Raw genomic sequence first — 17,730 nt, 5'->3', positions numbered from 1 at the left:
CGCCGTGGCTCACACCTGTAGTCCCAGAGCTTTGGGAGGTCAAGGCAAGAGGATGGCTTGATCTTAGGGGTTCGAGACAAGTCTCAATAACATAGCAAGACCCTCATTTCTCCAAAAAGTAGAGATAGAAGTGCTCCTAAACACCCCACAGTGCTTAGGACAGCTCCCCATGACAAAGAATTGTGAATAGTGCTGATGGATAACGCTACTTTTCATGAATGTTTCAACTAAAATGAATTTGTTACCCAGGCCTAAGTCCCAGCTTCTCTGGAGCAGGGCAGCTCGTTGTGTGGCAGCAGCCGCAGGACAGGCGTCCCACCTGGAAGAACTGCTCTGTGGCAGAGACCTGCTCGCCAGAACTCCGTAATAGACGCACAAGAACTCAGAAAGGAACAGGCCCTGTTTGGCCCCACCAGAGGCGGTTCTTAACCTCCTTGCCCAGAGAGAGCCAGACCCGGTGATGTCGCCACATCCAGAAGCCATCGCAGACTGTGGGACAGTGAACGCTGTGGATGAACTTGGTGAGCTGGGTTGTGCGGGACGGGTGACTGCCAGGCTGCACAGAGAAAGCCATGCTGCTGGAGGGCTTCTCTGCCTCGTCTCCAAGGGAGGCATAACCAGCCAGAGCTGAGGAAATGCCGCCTCTAATCCTGCTGGTAGAGCCCTCATTTTCTTAACCCTTGCCTCACTCTTAACAGACTCTAAGTTCCTCTGACACCGTGTTTATCACATGTAGCATCTAGAGATACACAAAGGTTTCCTCTGTCCTGAACATGGAGAGCCACAGGATGATAATACAGGAAAGTATTTCTATTTCTGAGTCTTTTAAAATAGTGAATCTGGGCCAGGCGTTGTGGCTCACGCCTGTAATCCAGCACTTTGTGAGGCTGAGGCAGGAGGAGTTTGAGACCAGCCTGGGCAACATGATAAGACCTCATCCCTACAATAAATCAAAACACTAGCCAGGCATGATGGCTTGCACCTGTAATTGCAGCTTCTTGGAAGGCTGAAGCAGAAGAATTGCCTAGCCCAGCAGGTTGAGGCTACCAGAGCCATGATTGTGCCACTGTACTTCTCCAGCCTTGGTGACAGTGAGACTCCAACTCAAAAAAAAAAATAGTGAATGTGAGATGGATGATTTGTCCGTGGTCACCCAGGACAGAGCTCGGAGCAAAGCAAAGTATAGTCACTCTGTGACAGCTGAGTCACCAGAAACGTCTTATCAAAAGTCTTTTGAGAAACTGCAACAAATTAGAACAAAAAGATTTTAAAATATTCTGTCTTTAAGCATCTCATTTTTCAGTTTCTGTTGATTTTTATTGGTATAAATAATATTAATCGAATATTAATATTAATCCTGTTTTAGTTTTGTTAATTAGCCAAAGACATTTTTAGTATATCAATAGAAAAATAATTTGCTATCACTCAGTGAAAAACAGCAAGATTATATCTACATGATCATATTAGAAACACACATATTCAGGAGATGCTATCTTTATGTGCTACTTCCTGTCTCCTCAAGAATCAAAGGAGCATTTTTCCATAGGGAGGCCTTTTCTCCAGCTGGTATGGTGAGACCTTTGGGCAGATTAATTCCAAATCTAACAGACCTCTCATGACTCTTTCCTTACCCCCAGCTTACCCTTTACAGTTCTCCGCACTCTTCCAAATGCAGCAGAAAATGAACATATCTCAGGTGAGTTAGTAAACCCTTTTTATCTTAGCTTGCATGGGTGCTTAAGGGTTCGTATGGAAAAGTAGAAATAGAAATGAATCAGAATCATTCAGGGAAGATACAGAAAAGCAGGTGAATAGCACAGCAGAGTTGGCATGTGGAAAGACGCAGGTCCCCAGTGTGACAGATTTTCCAAAGTGGAGCGCGGTTTTTATTCTCCCGGATCGCCATGGCAGAGAATAAGAGAGAATACTTGTTTAAAGATTTGCCTTGATAAGAAGCTTCAACCAAACTGATTCTTCATGGACTTTAAAGTCACTGAAGTCAAGAAAAATGTCTTTGTTGGTCTTCATGTAAATGACATCTCTCCAATAGCAGTCCTGAAATAAATGCAGTATGCTCCTTCTGCGTTTTCCTCAGTGGAAGTAGAGGGCATGGTGCCAAAGCAGGGCTTTTATTAATACAGTTTTTCAGGTGACTGAAATAGGTTGAGATAGAAGCTTATCAGACAGGACAGATTGGGTGGTGTAGACTCAGTTGAACAAAGACGGAGAGTTGAAAGGTTCGTGTTGACCCTGAAGAATGGGCAGGGTTTCAGTTATTGCAGGTACGGGAGGCTGCTGTGTTTTCAGAGTGGACTGGACAAGGCAGGCGAGGTCCTGTAAGAATCTTTGCCCGTTACAACGAGACTTCTCTTAGGAAATAAAAGGATGGATTTAGCAGCTATCATACTCAGTGATCTATCACAGAAACAAAGAACAGAGTACCATATGTTCTCACTCATAAGCGGTCCTTGAACAATTATAATACTACAAGAAAGGGATTGGCAGGGAAGGGGTAGTGGGATTGGCAGTTGAGGGAAACGGCCAGGAGTGGGAGGGGCATATCTTATCAACAAGGGTACCTGCATAATCAACGTTTGTATACCTAGCCCTAAATCGTACCCCACATCTTTAAAATTAAAAAAAAAAATTTTTTTAAAGATGGTGCTGGAGATAAATGTTAGGACCAGACTGGGTGTATTAGCTTTCTAGGGCTGCCATAATAAAGTACTACGGACTGGGTGGCGTAAGCAGAAATGTCTCTTCTCACCGTTCTGGAGGTGGGCATCTGAAATCAAGACCTCCGCAGGTGGGTTCCTCCTGAGGGCAGTGAGGGAAGGAGCTGTTCCAGGCCTCTTTCCTCTGTCTGTAGATGTCTGTCTTCACCTCGTCTTTCCTCTACATGTCTGTGTCCAAATTTCTTCTTCCTGTAAGGAATTCGGAAACTTTTTAAATAGAGAAAGATACCAAGAAATAATGTAACAAATATGTTCCCATCTTCCCAAATTACCAACTAGACAGATATTGCTAAATTTTTCTCTTGTATAGTTTGGCACAGTGGTGTGTGCCTGTAGTCCCAGCTACTTGGGAGGTTGAGGTGGGGAGGATTGCTCGAACCTGGGAGTTTGAGGCTGCAGTGAGCTGTGATTGTACCACGGAACTCCAGCCTGGACAACAGCAAGACCCTATTTTAAAAAAAAAATTATTTTTCTGTTTTATGCATTCTTTTTTCCTTTTCAAAATTTGGTTATTTAACAGAGGTACAGTTTTAATGCCAGTAAACTGCACTCATAAGTATATAATTGGAAGGATTTGTACGTGTGTATATTCGTGTAATTTGGCACCCAGATTAAGATGGAGAACATTTTCATCGCCCCTGAAATTTTCTTCCTGGCAGTTGCTAGCTAATAACCACTGCTTCCCTCTACAAAAGCAACTACTATTCTGATCTCACATGTGAGGAAAAAAAAGGATAAATTCATTTTTGAGCATCACATAAATGGAAGCATATAGTATGTACTCTTTTTCAAGGGAACAGATCTGTCTTCTTTCTCTCTACATAATATTTTTAGAATCATCAGTTTTGCTATGTTTTAATTCTCCTCTCTTAGTGCTGAGCCATATTTCATTATATGAGTATGCCATAATTTATTTGTTCATTCTTCTGTTGGTGAGTTTTTCATTTGTGTTTTTGCAGTTTGAGGTTATTATGAATAAAGCTGCTGTGAATATTCTTTTGTGTCTTTTGGTATATCCTCATTGCTTTTGGGATACACCTAGAAATGAAACCATTGTTTCAAAGAATAAACATTTGTTTAGCTTTAATGGATACTGCAAGAAGCTTGCCAAAGTAATTGAATCAGTTTATACTCCCAGTAGCATTCTGTCTGTACCAAATCCTCACCAACACTTGGTGCTATCAGTCTTTTTTACTTTATCCATTTTGGTATCCATATAATGGTATCTCATTGAAACTTGTAATTTGCTTTTATATGATAAGTACTAATATTGGAAATCATTATTTGTGTTTTAGCCATTTGGACAACCTTTCCTTTTATGTAAATATGTAAAGTACTTACTCAACTCTGTTTTAATTGGGGTATTTACTTTTTTTATTAGTAGGATTTATTTCAGAAGTATCAATACACGTCCTTTGGTCCTTTGCCAGATGTATGTATTGCTAATGTTCTTGGATTCTATGGCTTGCAAAATCATCTTTTTAAGAATGTCTTTGATAACAGAGTTCATACATTCAATAAAGGTCAGAGTCAGTCTTCTCTTAATGGTATCATGTTTGAAAGATCTCTCCCTGCTCTGAGATCATAAAGATATTCTCCTATATTGTTACTACATACTTGCTTATTCGAGCATGAACTATATAGAATGTGCTTTTGTGTTTGGTGTAAGGTGGTTGTCAAGGTTCACATTTCCACATGGACATCCAGTCACTCTAGGACCATCTGTTGAAAAGACTGTTCTCTGTTCACTGAATCGCAGCAGTCTCTGGTCAATTGCGTGGCCTGTATCTAGACTGTGCATTCTCTTCCTTTGCTCCACTTGTTTTATCTTTTTGCTAGTACTTCATGGTCATAATTACTGTTGCTTTATGGTAAGTCATGAAATATGATAGTGTAAGGTCCCCAAGTTTAACATTCTTCAAGAATGTATTAACCATTTTAGGTTCTTTGCATTTTCATAGAAATTGTATTGTTTTCCACAGAAAAACCTGCTGGCAAGTGTTACACAGTAGAGCTTAAATCTTTTATATCTTTCATTTGATGTATCCCTTGGTATTTGATCTATTTTGACAATAGTGCAAATGGTGCTGCTTTTTAAATGTCATTTTCCAGTTGTTCATTATTGGCTTGTTAAAATGTATTGGGTTCATGTCTAGGCATTTTGCCAAATTCACTTATTCTAATAGCTTATCTGTAAATTCCTTTGGACTTTAAATGTGGCACAATAATTTTTTGGCAATAAAGACAGTTTTACTTCCTTTGCAATCTTTATATCTTTAATTTTGTTGTTGTTGTTCTTTAGCTTTATTGCTAAGACTTCCAGTAAAATGTTGAACACAGGTAGTGATTATAGAAATCCTTTCCTTATACCACACCCAAGGGGTAAAGCACTCAGTATTTCACCAGTCTTATTTTAACTGTAAGTTTTTTGTATGTACCCTTTATTAAAATAAGGAAGTTTGTTTCCTTTCTATTTTTAGTTTACTGAGATTTTTTATTACACTTGGGTATTAAATACTGTCAAGTGCTTTTCTTCATCTAGTGAGATGATCTTGTAATTTTATTTCTTGATTCTGTTAAAGGCATTAACATTATACTCTTGAGTTGAGAAACAGCTACTCATTTTATGTTCTCTGAAAGAGCTTAAGATTGCTATTATTGTCTCCTTAAAAGTTTGGAAAAATAAACCTGTGAAGCAGTCTAGCCTTGGAGGTTTCTCGTGGCTGGTTTTTACTTTTGAATTCAGTTTATTTAATAGGATATAGAAAATCCAAAGAATCCTATTTCTTCTAGTGCCCTTTTTCTAAAGCAGCTTTTAGAGATATAATTCACATACCTGCAGTTCACACATTTAAAGTACACAATTCAGTGAATTTTAGTATATTCACAGATTTGTGCAGTCATCACCACAATCAATTTTAGAACCTGTTCATCACTTCAAAAAGAAATTTCATATTATTACCTGTCATTCCTCATACTGACATAACCTACCCCCAGCCCTAAACAACTGCTAATCTGTGTTTTGTCTCTATAGATTTGTCTATTCTATACATTTCTAATAGGTGAAATTATGTAACATGTAGTCTTTGTGACTATTTCTTTTACTTAGCATACTGTTATCAAGGTTAATCCATGTTGTACTATGTATCGGTGTATCATTCCTTTTTATGACTAATAATCCATTGTCTAGATATATTGCATATCCATTTATCAATTGATGAACATTTAGATTGTTTCTACCTTTTGGCTGTTAGGAATGGTGCTGCTATTAATACTCATGTACAGATTTTTGTCTGGATGCTTGTTTGCTTTTGGTGATAAAACCTAGGAAAGGGATTTCTAAGTCATGAGATATGGTAACCCTACTGTTTTCCACAATGGCTGCACCATCTTCATTCTCACCAACAGTGTATTGGGGTTCCACTTTCTCCACATCATCACCACTTGTTATTTTACTTTTTTTTTTTTTAATTATAGACAGCTTAGTGGGTGTGAAGTGGTATGTCATTCTAATTTGCTTTAACCTGATGATTAATAATATTTAGCATCTTTTCATGTGCTTATTGGCTGTTTGTTTATCATGTTTGGAGAAATAGCTGTCCCAGTCTTTTGCTCATTTTTTATTTAGGATGTCTTTTTGTTGTTTGGTTATAAGAGTTCTTTATATATTCTGGCTACTAGACCTTTACTGAACATATAATTAAGTGAATATTTCCTCCTATTCTGTGGGTGTCATTTTACTATCTTGATAGTGTCCTTTGATTCACAAAAGTATTTAGTTTTGAAGTCCAGGTTTTTTTTTGGTTCTTGTGCTTTTGGTGTCACATCTAAGAAACCATTGCAAAATCCAAGGTCATGAAGGTTTACTCCTGATTTCTTCTAAGAATTGTGTAATTTGAACTCTCGTATTTCGGTCTTTGATCCATATTGAGATAATTTTTTTAGTATGACATGAGGTAGGAGTCCAGTGTCATTCTTTTGACATGGGTATTCCAATTATCCCAACATGATTTGTTAAAAATACTATTCTTTTCCTAATAAATGGCCAACATATGGGCTTATATCTGAACTCTCAATACTATTCCAGGGATCTATGTGTCTATATTTATGTCAGTACCACACTGTCTTTATTACGGTTGCTTTATAGTAAGTTTTGAAATCAAGAAGTGTGATCCAACCAACTTTATTCTTTTTTAGGATTGTTTTGACTATTCGAGGGCCCTTGAAATTTCATATAGTAGGATCATTATTTCTGCAAAAAGTCAGATCTGTAGATCACTTTTGTATTATCATCTAAATAATAGGAAGTCTTCTAATCCATGAACATAAGGTGTCTTTTCATTTATTTAGATCTTCTTCAGTTCCTTTTAGCAATGTTTTCTAGTATTCATGTACAAGTCACACACTTTCTTGTTTAAATGTATATTCCTAAGTATTTTATTTTGTATTCTATTATAAGTGGAATTGTTTTGTTTTGTTTTTTTTATTCATTGCAAATGTATAGAGATACCCGTGATTTTTGTATGCTCATCTTGTATTCTACAACTTTGGTGAATTCATTTATTAAGTCTAATAGTTTTTTGTGGATTCCTTAGTGTTTTCTATATATTAACTCACATGATCTATGAATAGAGATAGTTTGACTTGGCCAGGCTTGGTGGCTCAGCCTGCAATCCCAGCACTTTGGGATTTCAAAGCAAGTGGATTACCAGAGCCTGCGGACTTGAGACCAGCCTGGGCAACTTAATGAGACCTCATCTCTACAATACATCAAAAACTAGCCAGGTGTGGTAATGTGAGCCTATAGTTCCAGCTACTTGGAATGCTGAGGCAGAAGGATCGCTGACATCCTTGTCTTGTTCCTGACCTTTAGAGGAAATCTTCTTGTCTTTTAGCCTAGTGTATGATGTTAAACTGTGGATTTTTCAGAAATGCTTTTTATTGTGTTGAGGAAGTTCCCCTTTATTCCTAGTATGTATAATGTTTGCTTTTATTATGAAGCAGTGTTGGATTTTGTCAGATGCTTTTTATGCGCCATTTGAGGTGACCATGTGATTTGTTTTCTTCATTTTATTAATGTGATGTATTAAATTTATTGGTTTTTCTTATGGTGAGCTACCTTGCATTCCTGGAATAAATTGTACTTGGTCATGATGTATATTTTTATATACTGCAGAATTTGATTTGCTAATATTTTTCTGAGAACTTTGGCAACTGTATTCATAAAGGTTATTGATCTGTGGTTTTCTGGTGGGTTTTTTTTTTGCCTGGCTTTGATTCGAGGTAACTCATGGAATAATTTAGGAAATGTTCCTTCTTGTTTTTTGAAGAATTAGAGAATTGGCATTAGAATTTCTTTAAATGTTTGATAGAATTCTCCAGTGAAGGCAGCCAGTCTTGAACTTTGTTTTGAGGATTTTGATTGCTGATTCACTCTCCTGATATGAATCTCTTCAGATGTTCTTTCTTTTCTAGTCAGTTTTTGTAGTTTGTGTGTTTCTAGAAATGGGGCCATTTCATCTAGGTTATCTCATCTGTTGGTGTACAGTTGTTTATTGTATTCTTTTATTGTTCTTTTCATTTCTGTAAGGTCAGTAGTTGTGTCCCCACCTTCATTTAATTCCTAACCTGTAGTTAGGTCCTTGAAATGAGATGTTTTTAAATGTGGGCATTGCCGCTATAAATTTCACTCTAAACACGGATTCAGCTGCATCCGAGTTTCTGTGTTTTCATTTTCAGTCGTCTCAGTGTGTTTTTTAAGTTCTCTCTAGTCTTCCCTTGATCCTGCAGCAAGGAGAAGTCCCTCTGTTTGGGGCCCCAGGCCTTGACACACTCACATGGGCACACACTTGGCTTCCAACAAGTTGTTACGTGTTGATGGTTTTATCTTGCCAGTTGTCTTGTATGACATTCGGTAGAATCTGCTCTAGTAAGCAGATTAACAGGTCCTCATTCTTCCTGCAGGTTCCTGTCACTGTCCTGATAGATTAAAAAAAAGACACTGATTTTCCCAGCTGGTTTTTTTTGGTGGTTTTTTTGGGGGTTTTTTTTTGAGTCGGAGTCTCACTCTGTCGCCCAGACTGGAGTGCAGTGGCTGCTCCCAGCCACCGCAGCCTCGACCTGCTGGGCTCCGGCGACCCTTCCGCCTCAGCCTTCCGAGTAACCAGAATTACAGGTGCGCGCTACCATGCCCGGCTCAATTTTGATTTATTATAGAGATGAGGTCTCGCTGCCCAGGCAGGTCTCGAACCCGTGGGCTCAGGCAATACACTCACCTCAGCCTCCCAAAGGCATGGGATTACAGGCTGAGCCACCGAGCCTGGCCCAGCTGTGTTCTTATAAGGACATTAGCATTGCTTTTTTTAGCTCTCCATATCTCTGAGCCAAGATCCAAAGCTCCACTGTATGACTGCAATTTTTTCCAATTTAGTGAGAAAGATTTGTTTAGTGTTTTTGTTTGTTTGTTTTTTAATGTGCAAGTTGCACCAGAAAAAATGTTGTACGGAGGTTATCTTTTTTTTTGAGTTGGAGTCTCACTCTGTCACCCAGACTGGAGTGCAGTTGCCGCTCCCGGCCACTGCAGCCTCGACCTGCTGGACTCCGGTGATCCTTCCACCTCAGCCTTCCAAGTAGCCGGAATTGCAGGCATGCACTACTACGCCCAGCTGGTTTTTTGGTTTTTTTTATTTATTGTAGAGATGAGGTTTCGCTGCCCAGGCAGGTCTTGAACCTATGGGCTCAGGCACTCCACTCACCTCAGCCTCCCAAAGGCGCGGGATTACAGGCTGAGCCACTAAGCCCAGCTTTGGAGGTTATCTTATAGATGTCAGTCATGTTGGTTAATTTTGTCATTTAAGTCTTCTGTATCAATGGCCAGTTAACTTTTTTGTAAATGTCAGATAGTAGGCTCTGTGGGAAATACGAGGTGGGTCCCCCAAAAAACAGAATTATCTTTTTGGAGGGTTGACCCCTAGTAGTACACTTGGAATTTGTTTCTTCAGATCAAACAGTCAACCAAAGTTTTGGGGGCTTTTGTTTTGTTTTGTTTTTATTTTTTTGAGTCAGAGTCTTACTTTGTTGCCCCGGCTGAAGTGTACTTGCATGCTCACGGCTACCACAATCTTGATCTGCTGGGCTCAGGCGATCCTTCCATCTCAGCCTTTCAAGTAGCTGGGACCACAGGTGCATGCCACCACACCTGGCTAATATTTATTTATTTATTTTATTTATTAATTATGGAGACAAAGTCTCATCATGTTGCCCGGGCTGGTCTTGAACCACTAGGCTCAGGCAATCCTCTTACCTCCAACTTCCAGAGTGATGGAATTACAGGTGTGAGCTCCTGCACCCAGCTAACCAGAATTTTTATCTGGAAATTGAAAAGGTTCTGCTACGATTTGCAGAAGAAACATACCAAGTAGTGGCAACCAGGTGACTGGTTCTTCTACCATAGCAATGCACCTGCCCACACCTCACTGAGTGTTCAGCAATTTTTGACCAAAACCAGCATGACCTCCATGCCCCAGCTTCCCTACTCACCAGATCTTGCCCCTAGCAACTTTTTTTTGTTTCCCCAGAGGAAAGAAGTCCTCAAAGGGAAATGTTTTGCTAATATGGCAGAAGTGAACAAAAAACAGAAGTACTAAAAGGCATCAAAATTGACAAGTTCAAAAACTGTTTTGAGCAGTGGAAAAAGCATCTTGATAGGCGGATTGCATCAAATGGAGAGTACTTTGAAGGTGACTGAAGTTTAAACATGTAAGAATAAATACATAATGTCATATAGTCTTTGTTGCAAATACTAAACTCTATAGTTGTAGTGTTATAGCAGCCATAGATAATATGTAAATAAATGAAGGTGACTGTGTTCCAGTAAAATTTTTTTGTACAAAAAGACAGTGGTAGTGGTGGTATTTTTCTATTAAAAAATAAGGCTAGCTGTGGCGGCTCACACCTATAATCTCAGCACTTTGGGAGGCTGAGGTAAGAGGATTGCCTGAGCCCACGGGTTCAAGACCAGCCCAGGCAACTTGGCAAGACCTCATCTCCACAATAAATCAAAAAATTAGCCAGGTATAGTGGTGCACACCTGTAGTTCCAGCTACTTGTAAGGCTGAGGTTGAAGGATCGCCTGAGCCCAGCAGGTCGAGGCTGCAGTGGTCGTGAGCATGCCACTGCTCTCCAGCCTGGATAACAAAGTGAGACTACAACTCAGAAAAGTCTATGTAATTGCAGTGGACTGGATTTGACCTTTGGGCTATAGCTGCTAACTCCTGATCCTTGTTTTCCTCAGTCTGCTCTTCTGTGAGTCAGAGAGAATTGAATTAAAATCACGAATTATTGTAGATCTGTCGATCTCATTTCTGTCAACTTTTGTTTATATACAGTCAGTTATCATTATTCTCAGTAGTAATTTTCCATAAAGTCACCACAAATACTGATTTAATAAATACTAAACCATTGCTCAGGGAGGAAATACAGGATTAAGTTCCAGCAAGCCTCTAGTCATATTTTTGTCAACCAGTCAGTACATAATGGTGTTTTATGTGTCATGCTTTTTTTTAAAGACACCTTATTTAATATTGTTGATTCATAAACATTGTACTAATATGCAGTAGCACCATAACTAATGCCTGAACAAAGGTTGTCTATCATAGGTATTTTCTCCATGTGATATCACAGTCTTCTTGTGCTTAAGAACTCTTGACAGCACTTCAGTTATTTTTTAAAAATTAAATCAAGATAAAACATAAAAATGCAATAAATATGGAACTAAATACACCAAGAAAAGGACACTTGTTTACAGTACCAAAATGGAAACAAGGCAAAACGTGAGTCACCTTGCTCAACCTCAGCTAGAAATGTGTACATCAGGCAACTCAAATTTTTTACCTTTCTACAGATGTCTGTGAATGACTGCAAAATAACTGCAAGTGTTGATGTTGAAGTTAGAAATAAATTTTAGTGAGTAGGTGAATTCACAAATAATCTGTAAATAATAAGTGATTATAATTGGAAGCTATGTTTGCAGGTGCACACCACTTTAGGTTTTTTATATCTTCTATTGAAAGGACCATTTTATTATTATAAATTGTTACTCATCTTTTATAATTCTTTCTTAAAATCTACTGTTTTGATATTAGCATAACATCAACTTTCTTTTGGTAAATGATTACATGGTATAACTTTTTCCATCCCTTTACTTTTAATTTCCATAGATCTCTGTGTATAACGTGTTGAGTGTGGTTGTGTTTCAATAAAACTTAATTTATTAAATAAGTGGCAAACCAGATTTAGCCCACAGACCATAATTTACTGACCCTTGCACGAGAGTGTGCAGAGGGTAGTACACTGGGGTGTGGAGTAAAAATTGGGGTGTGGTATATGTAGGAAATTGATTTACATTTTTTAGCTACAAAAATAATTAAAAAGCAGAAGTTTTACTAATGTCTCTATTGGTAGTACAAGCATACAACTCAAATGTATAGATATTAATTATGTTGTAAACATTTTTATTAACTGAACCACCTTCAAAGCATAAAATAAAATTAGATCCAAAATATTCATTTTAAGCTTCTTACAGTAAACATGGTAAGGATTGTTTTCATGGGTATTTTCTGTATTACCTAATTCTGAACCCTTCAGATTGAACAGAAATGTACTGTTGCAGGCATCCGTGTCATTCAAGGATGTGACTGTGGAAATCACCCAGGAGGAGTGGCAACAAATGGGCCCTGTACAGAGGACCCTGTACAGAGATGTGACACTGGAGAACTACAGCCACCTAGTCTCAGTGGGTGAGCATATCAGCAGAATCACCCTTGAAACTCCATATAGAAGATGTTTCATTTAAGTTCAAACATGTGAACACTTTATTTGAAGTTTAATGCTATGTAGGCTTTTCATTCAGAAGTCTAAAGTAACTAAACCCATTTGAGGACTAAAAAGAATGTTTGTATTATCAGCTCCCAGTGATAAATTCAAAGGAGCACTTTTAGGATGCTGCTTCTGAAGCTGTATTTTCTTCTACTTTTGGAGACCAAAAAGCTCATGTGTCTGGCCTAAGTCCTCACCTGCTCTTTGTTTACAGGGAACTGCATTTCTAAGCCAGAGATGATCTTCAAGTTGGAGCAAGGGGAGGAGCCTTTGTTCTCAGAGGAGGAATTCTCAAACCAGAGTCACCCAAGTGAGTTACTGAGCACTAGGAGGCAGAATTCTGCAGGTGCAAAGTAAGAATTTGTTCATAAAGACATTAAAAGGATAGAAAGACAAGCCACAGAGTAGCACTATGTATATGTAGCACAAGTAACCTGGAAAGTACAAGATTCCTGAAAATGTTAAAGAATTTTTGCAGGTCAGCCTGGGAAAAGATAGGAACCTAGCTGAAAAACGGGCAAAAGGCTTTGAACAGTAACTTACAGAATGGCCAGTAAATCTTTGAAAATGTGTTCAATCTCATTAGTTTTCACGGAGTACAAAATAAAATATCAAGGGAGACATGAGGTGAAATATGAGATATGATATGCAGTGAGAATAACAAATCTGGCAATGCCAAGTCTGGTGAGGCTGTAGACTATTAGAGACCCTTATCCACTAACTGGAAATGTAAACTGGTAAAACCACTGTGATACCAGGAGGATATTTTCTAATAAAGGAAAAGTTTTACATACATTGTAAGCAAACAATTCCTTTTCTAGCCATATATCCCACAAAAAGGCATGATTATATTCTTTAGAATGCACAAAAAACTCTAATGGGCATATTGTGTATATTTGCCAAAAAAATCAGGCTCATCAGCCGTGAAAACAAGAAATAGTTGTATTCTTTAAGGGAGAATTTTACACCCACATAAAATCTTATAGCCTGATTACAAAGACAATATTAGGCATAAGAAAACAAAAAGTTTAATATGCATATATGGTTACATGTATGTAAATATGAGAGGCAAAATTTAAATACATTTTTAGGAATTCTATATTAGCAGTGAAACTATAAAGAAAATCAAGAAAACGATTACGCAAATATTCAGAGAATGATGAAGGCAAGGATAGACTGGGATTTTTGCAGAGCTGTTTGTGTTCTGCTTCATGACATGGTGTCTAATTCCATGAGTATTCACTTGGACTGTTAAGATGCACATAAAAGTTTTATGCACATATATATTGTCTCATGCTTAACAAAATAATAAAAGGTGAGCCAGAAGTGGTAGACAATATTTGTAACATAACCTATCAAGGATAGGCATTTAAAATGCATACAGAGGCCAGGCTTGGTGGCTCAGCCTGTAATCCCAGCACTTTGGGAGGCCGAAGCGAGTAGAGTGCTTGAGCCCGCGGGTTCGAGACCAGCCCAGGCAACTTGGCAAAACCTTGTCTCTACAATAAATCAAAAAATTAGCCAGGCGTGGTAGCGCACGCCTGTAGTTCCAGCTGCTTGGAAGGCTGAGGCAGAAGGATCACTGGAGCCCAGCAATTCGAGGCTGTGGTGGCCATGAGTGTGCCACTGCACTTCAGACTGGGCAACAGAGAGAGACTCCACCTCAAAAAATAAATAAATAAAAATATAATGCATACAGAATTCAGACCTTTCTTAAGTGTTATCTTCACAGTAGGGCCATTTTAAATTGTACCCCTCCTGTCAGATCGAAATGTAGTAACTTAGAATGGCTGGTCAGGTTCACTTGCTGTTTAGTTCTGATCAATTAAATCAAAGATATGACTGCCAGAATGGAGCCGCGAATCTAATTTCGTCACCAGGATGGGTTTTCTTTTCATCAGTTTTACACTTGTATTTCCATGAATCACAGCTCTAAGATGGGTTGGGCCTGAGTTATAAGCCTCTTGGTTTGATGATAAGGAAGTTCATGCTGGTAGAGCTAATTTGATATTGAAGAATTGATGACGGATGTCAAATTGGAGAAATGGAGACAACTGAGTATTCTGACCTTTATAGTATCAGAGAGACTGTAGTCTCCTTTCTCATACCAAACTCTTTCCTGTTTTGCCTATTCCATGAATCCTATTATGTCCTCATTTTCCTTGTTACGCTACTTACGTTTATTGTCTTTTCTTGTATTCATCCCATTGTCTGATTTTCCTGCTCTCTGAAATAACCACCCCTGTAAAACTGTACTTTTTATTTCTCTTTTCTTTCCTTTATCCACCTAGTTAGGAAAATCTTACTGATCACATGCCAATATAGTTTCATTACCAATTTCCTCTCCATTTGCACTTTATCAGTATTATTTTTTAAAGGAGAGAGGTCAGAGACATATATCCCCACACGCATATGAAGTATTTAATCTTGAGAAACCAAATAATTAAGTACAACATAGGCTATATGTTGATAAGCCCTAGCCATCAGAGACATAGATTCATAAGATGTTTTCCATTTTTTTTTAGTTTTAGAAGATTACAAAGGTGATGACCTGATCAAGCGGAACAAGAAAACCAAAGACAAGCACTTGCAGCAAGTAATATTCATCAATAATAAAATATTGACTAGAGAGGAAGAGAAAGTTTTGGGAAAACCATTTAATCTGCACATAGCTCGTATTTCTTCAATAAAAATGTCCTGCAAATATGACTCATGGAGAGTAGATTTGCAAAATGATTCTGAATTTATTATTAATAATAGAAACTATTCAACAAAGAAAGTAGGTTGCCATAGTGTATGTGAAAATCCACCTTTCAAAATCAAGTTTGAGAAAACTCAGACTGGAGAGAAATTGTATGAATATAATAAGAATATGAAAGCTTTCGGTTATAATGAAAATCTTCCTAAGCACCAAAAGTTTCTAAATTTGCAGCAAGTTTTTGACTATAATGAAGCTGGAAAAGCCTTTAATGATAAGGCTGACAGTGTTACACGTAAAAGTTCTCACACAGGAGAAAAGTCCTGTAAAGTTGATGACTTTAGGAAAAACTGTGGTAAGACAACTCTATTTGACCACAGGAGAGCAGCTGGTACAGGGGAAAAACATTCTCATCTTAACCAATGTGGAAAATCTTTTGGGAATTTACCTGTAGAGGAATACAAGACATTTAACATGGACATGACACATGAATTAACTGCAAGTAGAAATAATCTCAACAGCAAGTCACATCTCAGTCAACATCAGAGAACTGTCACAGCAGAGAATCCGTTGGTATGTAATGACAAAACACAACCTGGGGTTAAATCCTTTGAATATCATGAAAATAAGAAATCCTGCCAGACAGCAGCCCGCAAAGTACGCCAGAGAACTCACTCGGGGATAAAACCCTATAAATGTAATGAATGTGGGAAATCCTTCTGTCAGAAAGGACATCTCATTCAACATCAGAGAACTCACACAGGGGAAAAACCATTTGAATGTAATGAATGTGGAAAAACTTTCTCCCAGAAGTCACACCTCAGTACACATCAGAGAATTCACACAGCAGAGAAACCCTATAAATGTAATGAATGTGGGAAAAAATTTGTCCAGAAGTCGACCCTCAGGGGACATCAAAGAATTCACACAGGAGAGAAACCCTATGAATGTAGCGAATGTGGAAAAACTTTTGTTCAGAAGTCAACCCTCAGAGACCACCATAGAATTCACACAGGAGAGAAATCCTTCCAATGCAACGAATGTGGAAAAACTTTTGGCCAGAAGTCAAACCTCAGAATACATCAGAGAACTCATAGTGGTGAGAAAACTTATCGATGTAATGAATGTGAGAAATCCTTCTGGCGAAAAGACCATCTCATTCAGCATCAGAAAACACACACAGGAGAGAAACCGTTTAAGTGTAATGAATGTGGAAAAACTTTTGCTCGGACATCAACTCTCCGAGTGCATCAAAGAGTTCACACTGGGGAGAAACCATTTAAGTGTAATGAGTGTGGGAAAAACTTTGTCCGGAAGGCAATCCTTAGTGATCATCAGAGAATTCATACAGGGGAGAAACCCTTTCAGTGTAATAAATGTGGGAAAATGTTTGGCCAGAAATCAAACCTCAGAATACATCAGAGAACTCACAGTGGGGAGAAATCATATGAATGCAATGAATATGGGAAATTATGTAAGAAAACCTTAGCTATACCAGAGAATTCAGGGAAGGGGGAAGCCCTTTTGATGTAATAACTGTGGAAAATCTTTCTGACAAAAGAACACAACATTTAATATCAGAGATACTAGAAAAGCCATTTGAAGGTAGTGAATGTAAAAACAGCACCGGAAGTAAATCTTCACAGTACATCAGAGAATTCACATAGAGAAACCATATGAATACAAATGCAGGAAGAATTTTGTAGCAATCCACACAAATGTCTGTTTCTTTCAAAGAATTATTGAAGGTCCTTCTGAATGAAGTCTTAGGTGACTAGAGAGCTCTCATACACCACACAGGGACAACCGGGCCCCTGTCACAAATAAATACATATTTCTAGGACAGCCTTGGGGTGCCATGCCTTAACATGGTATAGCTTAAGATAAAAGAAGTCAGTGTGCTGACCTCCTCCACATATTTCCCAGTTTAACATCTTGTGGGCAAAAACTAAGCTTGTATAGTAGTCTCCCTTATTCACAGTTTTGCTTTCTACAGTTTTAGTTACCTGTGGTCCAGAAATTTTTAATAAAAAATTCCCAAAATAACTTCTGAGTTTGAAAATACATTCGTTTTGAATAGTGTGATGAAATTGCATGCCCTTCTGATCCATCTCTCAAGGGACATGAATTATCTCTTTGTCTAATATATCCATACTGTATGCACTACCTGCCAGTAAAGTCACTTTGTAGCTGTCTTGGTTATCAGATCAACTGTCATGATATGACAGTGCTTGGTTCAAGTAACCCTTATTTTACTTAATAATGGCCCCAAAGTACAAAAGCAGTGATACTGGCATGTTGTTATAATTATTCTATTTTATTATTAGTTGCTGTTAATCTCTTATTGTGCCTAGTTTGTAAATTAAACTTTACCATACGTGTGTATATAAGAAAGACATTATGTGTAGGATTAAGTATTAG

General features: G+C 38.2%; 1 protein-coding gene across 1 annotated transcript; it reads left to right on the top strand.

The window, feature by feature from the left end:
* The first annotated feature begins 237 nt into the window (after positions 1–237).
* LOC103274250 (zinc finger protein 510-like) lies at positions 238–17,355 on the top strand. Its single transcript, XM_021719416.1, is given in 6 exon segments — positions 238–521; positions 1,638–1,696; positions 12,406–12,532; positions 12,826–12,921; positions 15,143–16,796; positions 16,798–17,355. Coding segments are annotated over 6 exon segments (2,037 nt in total). The 5' UTR covers positions 238–460; the 3' UTR covers positions 16,838–17,355.
* Positions 17,356–17,730: the final 375 nt, after the last annotated feature.

Source organism: Carlito syrichta, unplaced genomic scaffold, assembly GCF_000164805.1.
Source record: "Carlito syrichta isolate Samal-C Ts95f unplaced genomic scaffold, Tarsius_syrichta-2.0.1 Scaffold314669, whole genome shotgun sequence".
Taxonomy (NCBI): Eukaryota; Metazoa; Chordata; class Mammalia; order Primates; family Tarsiidae; genus Carlito; species Carlito syrichta.
This window is presented reverse-complemented; position numbering and strand designations above follow the sequence as displayed.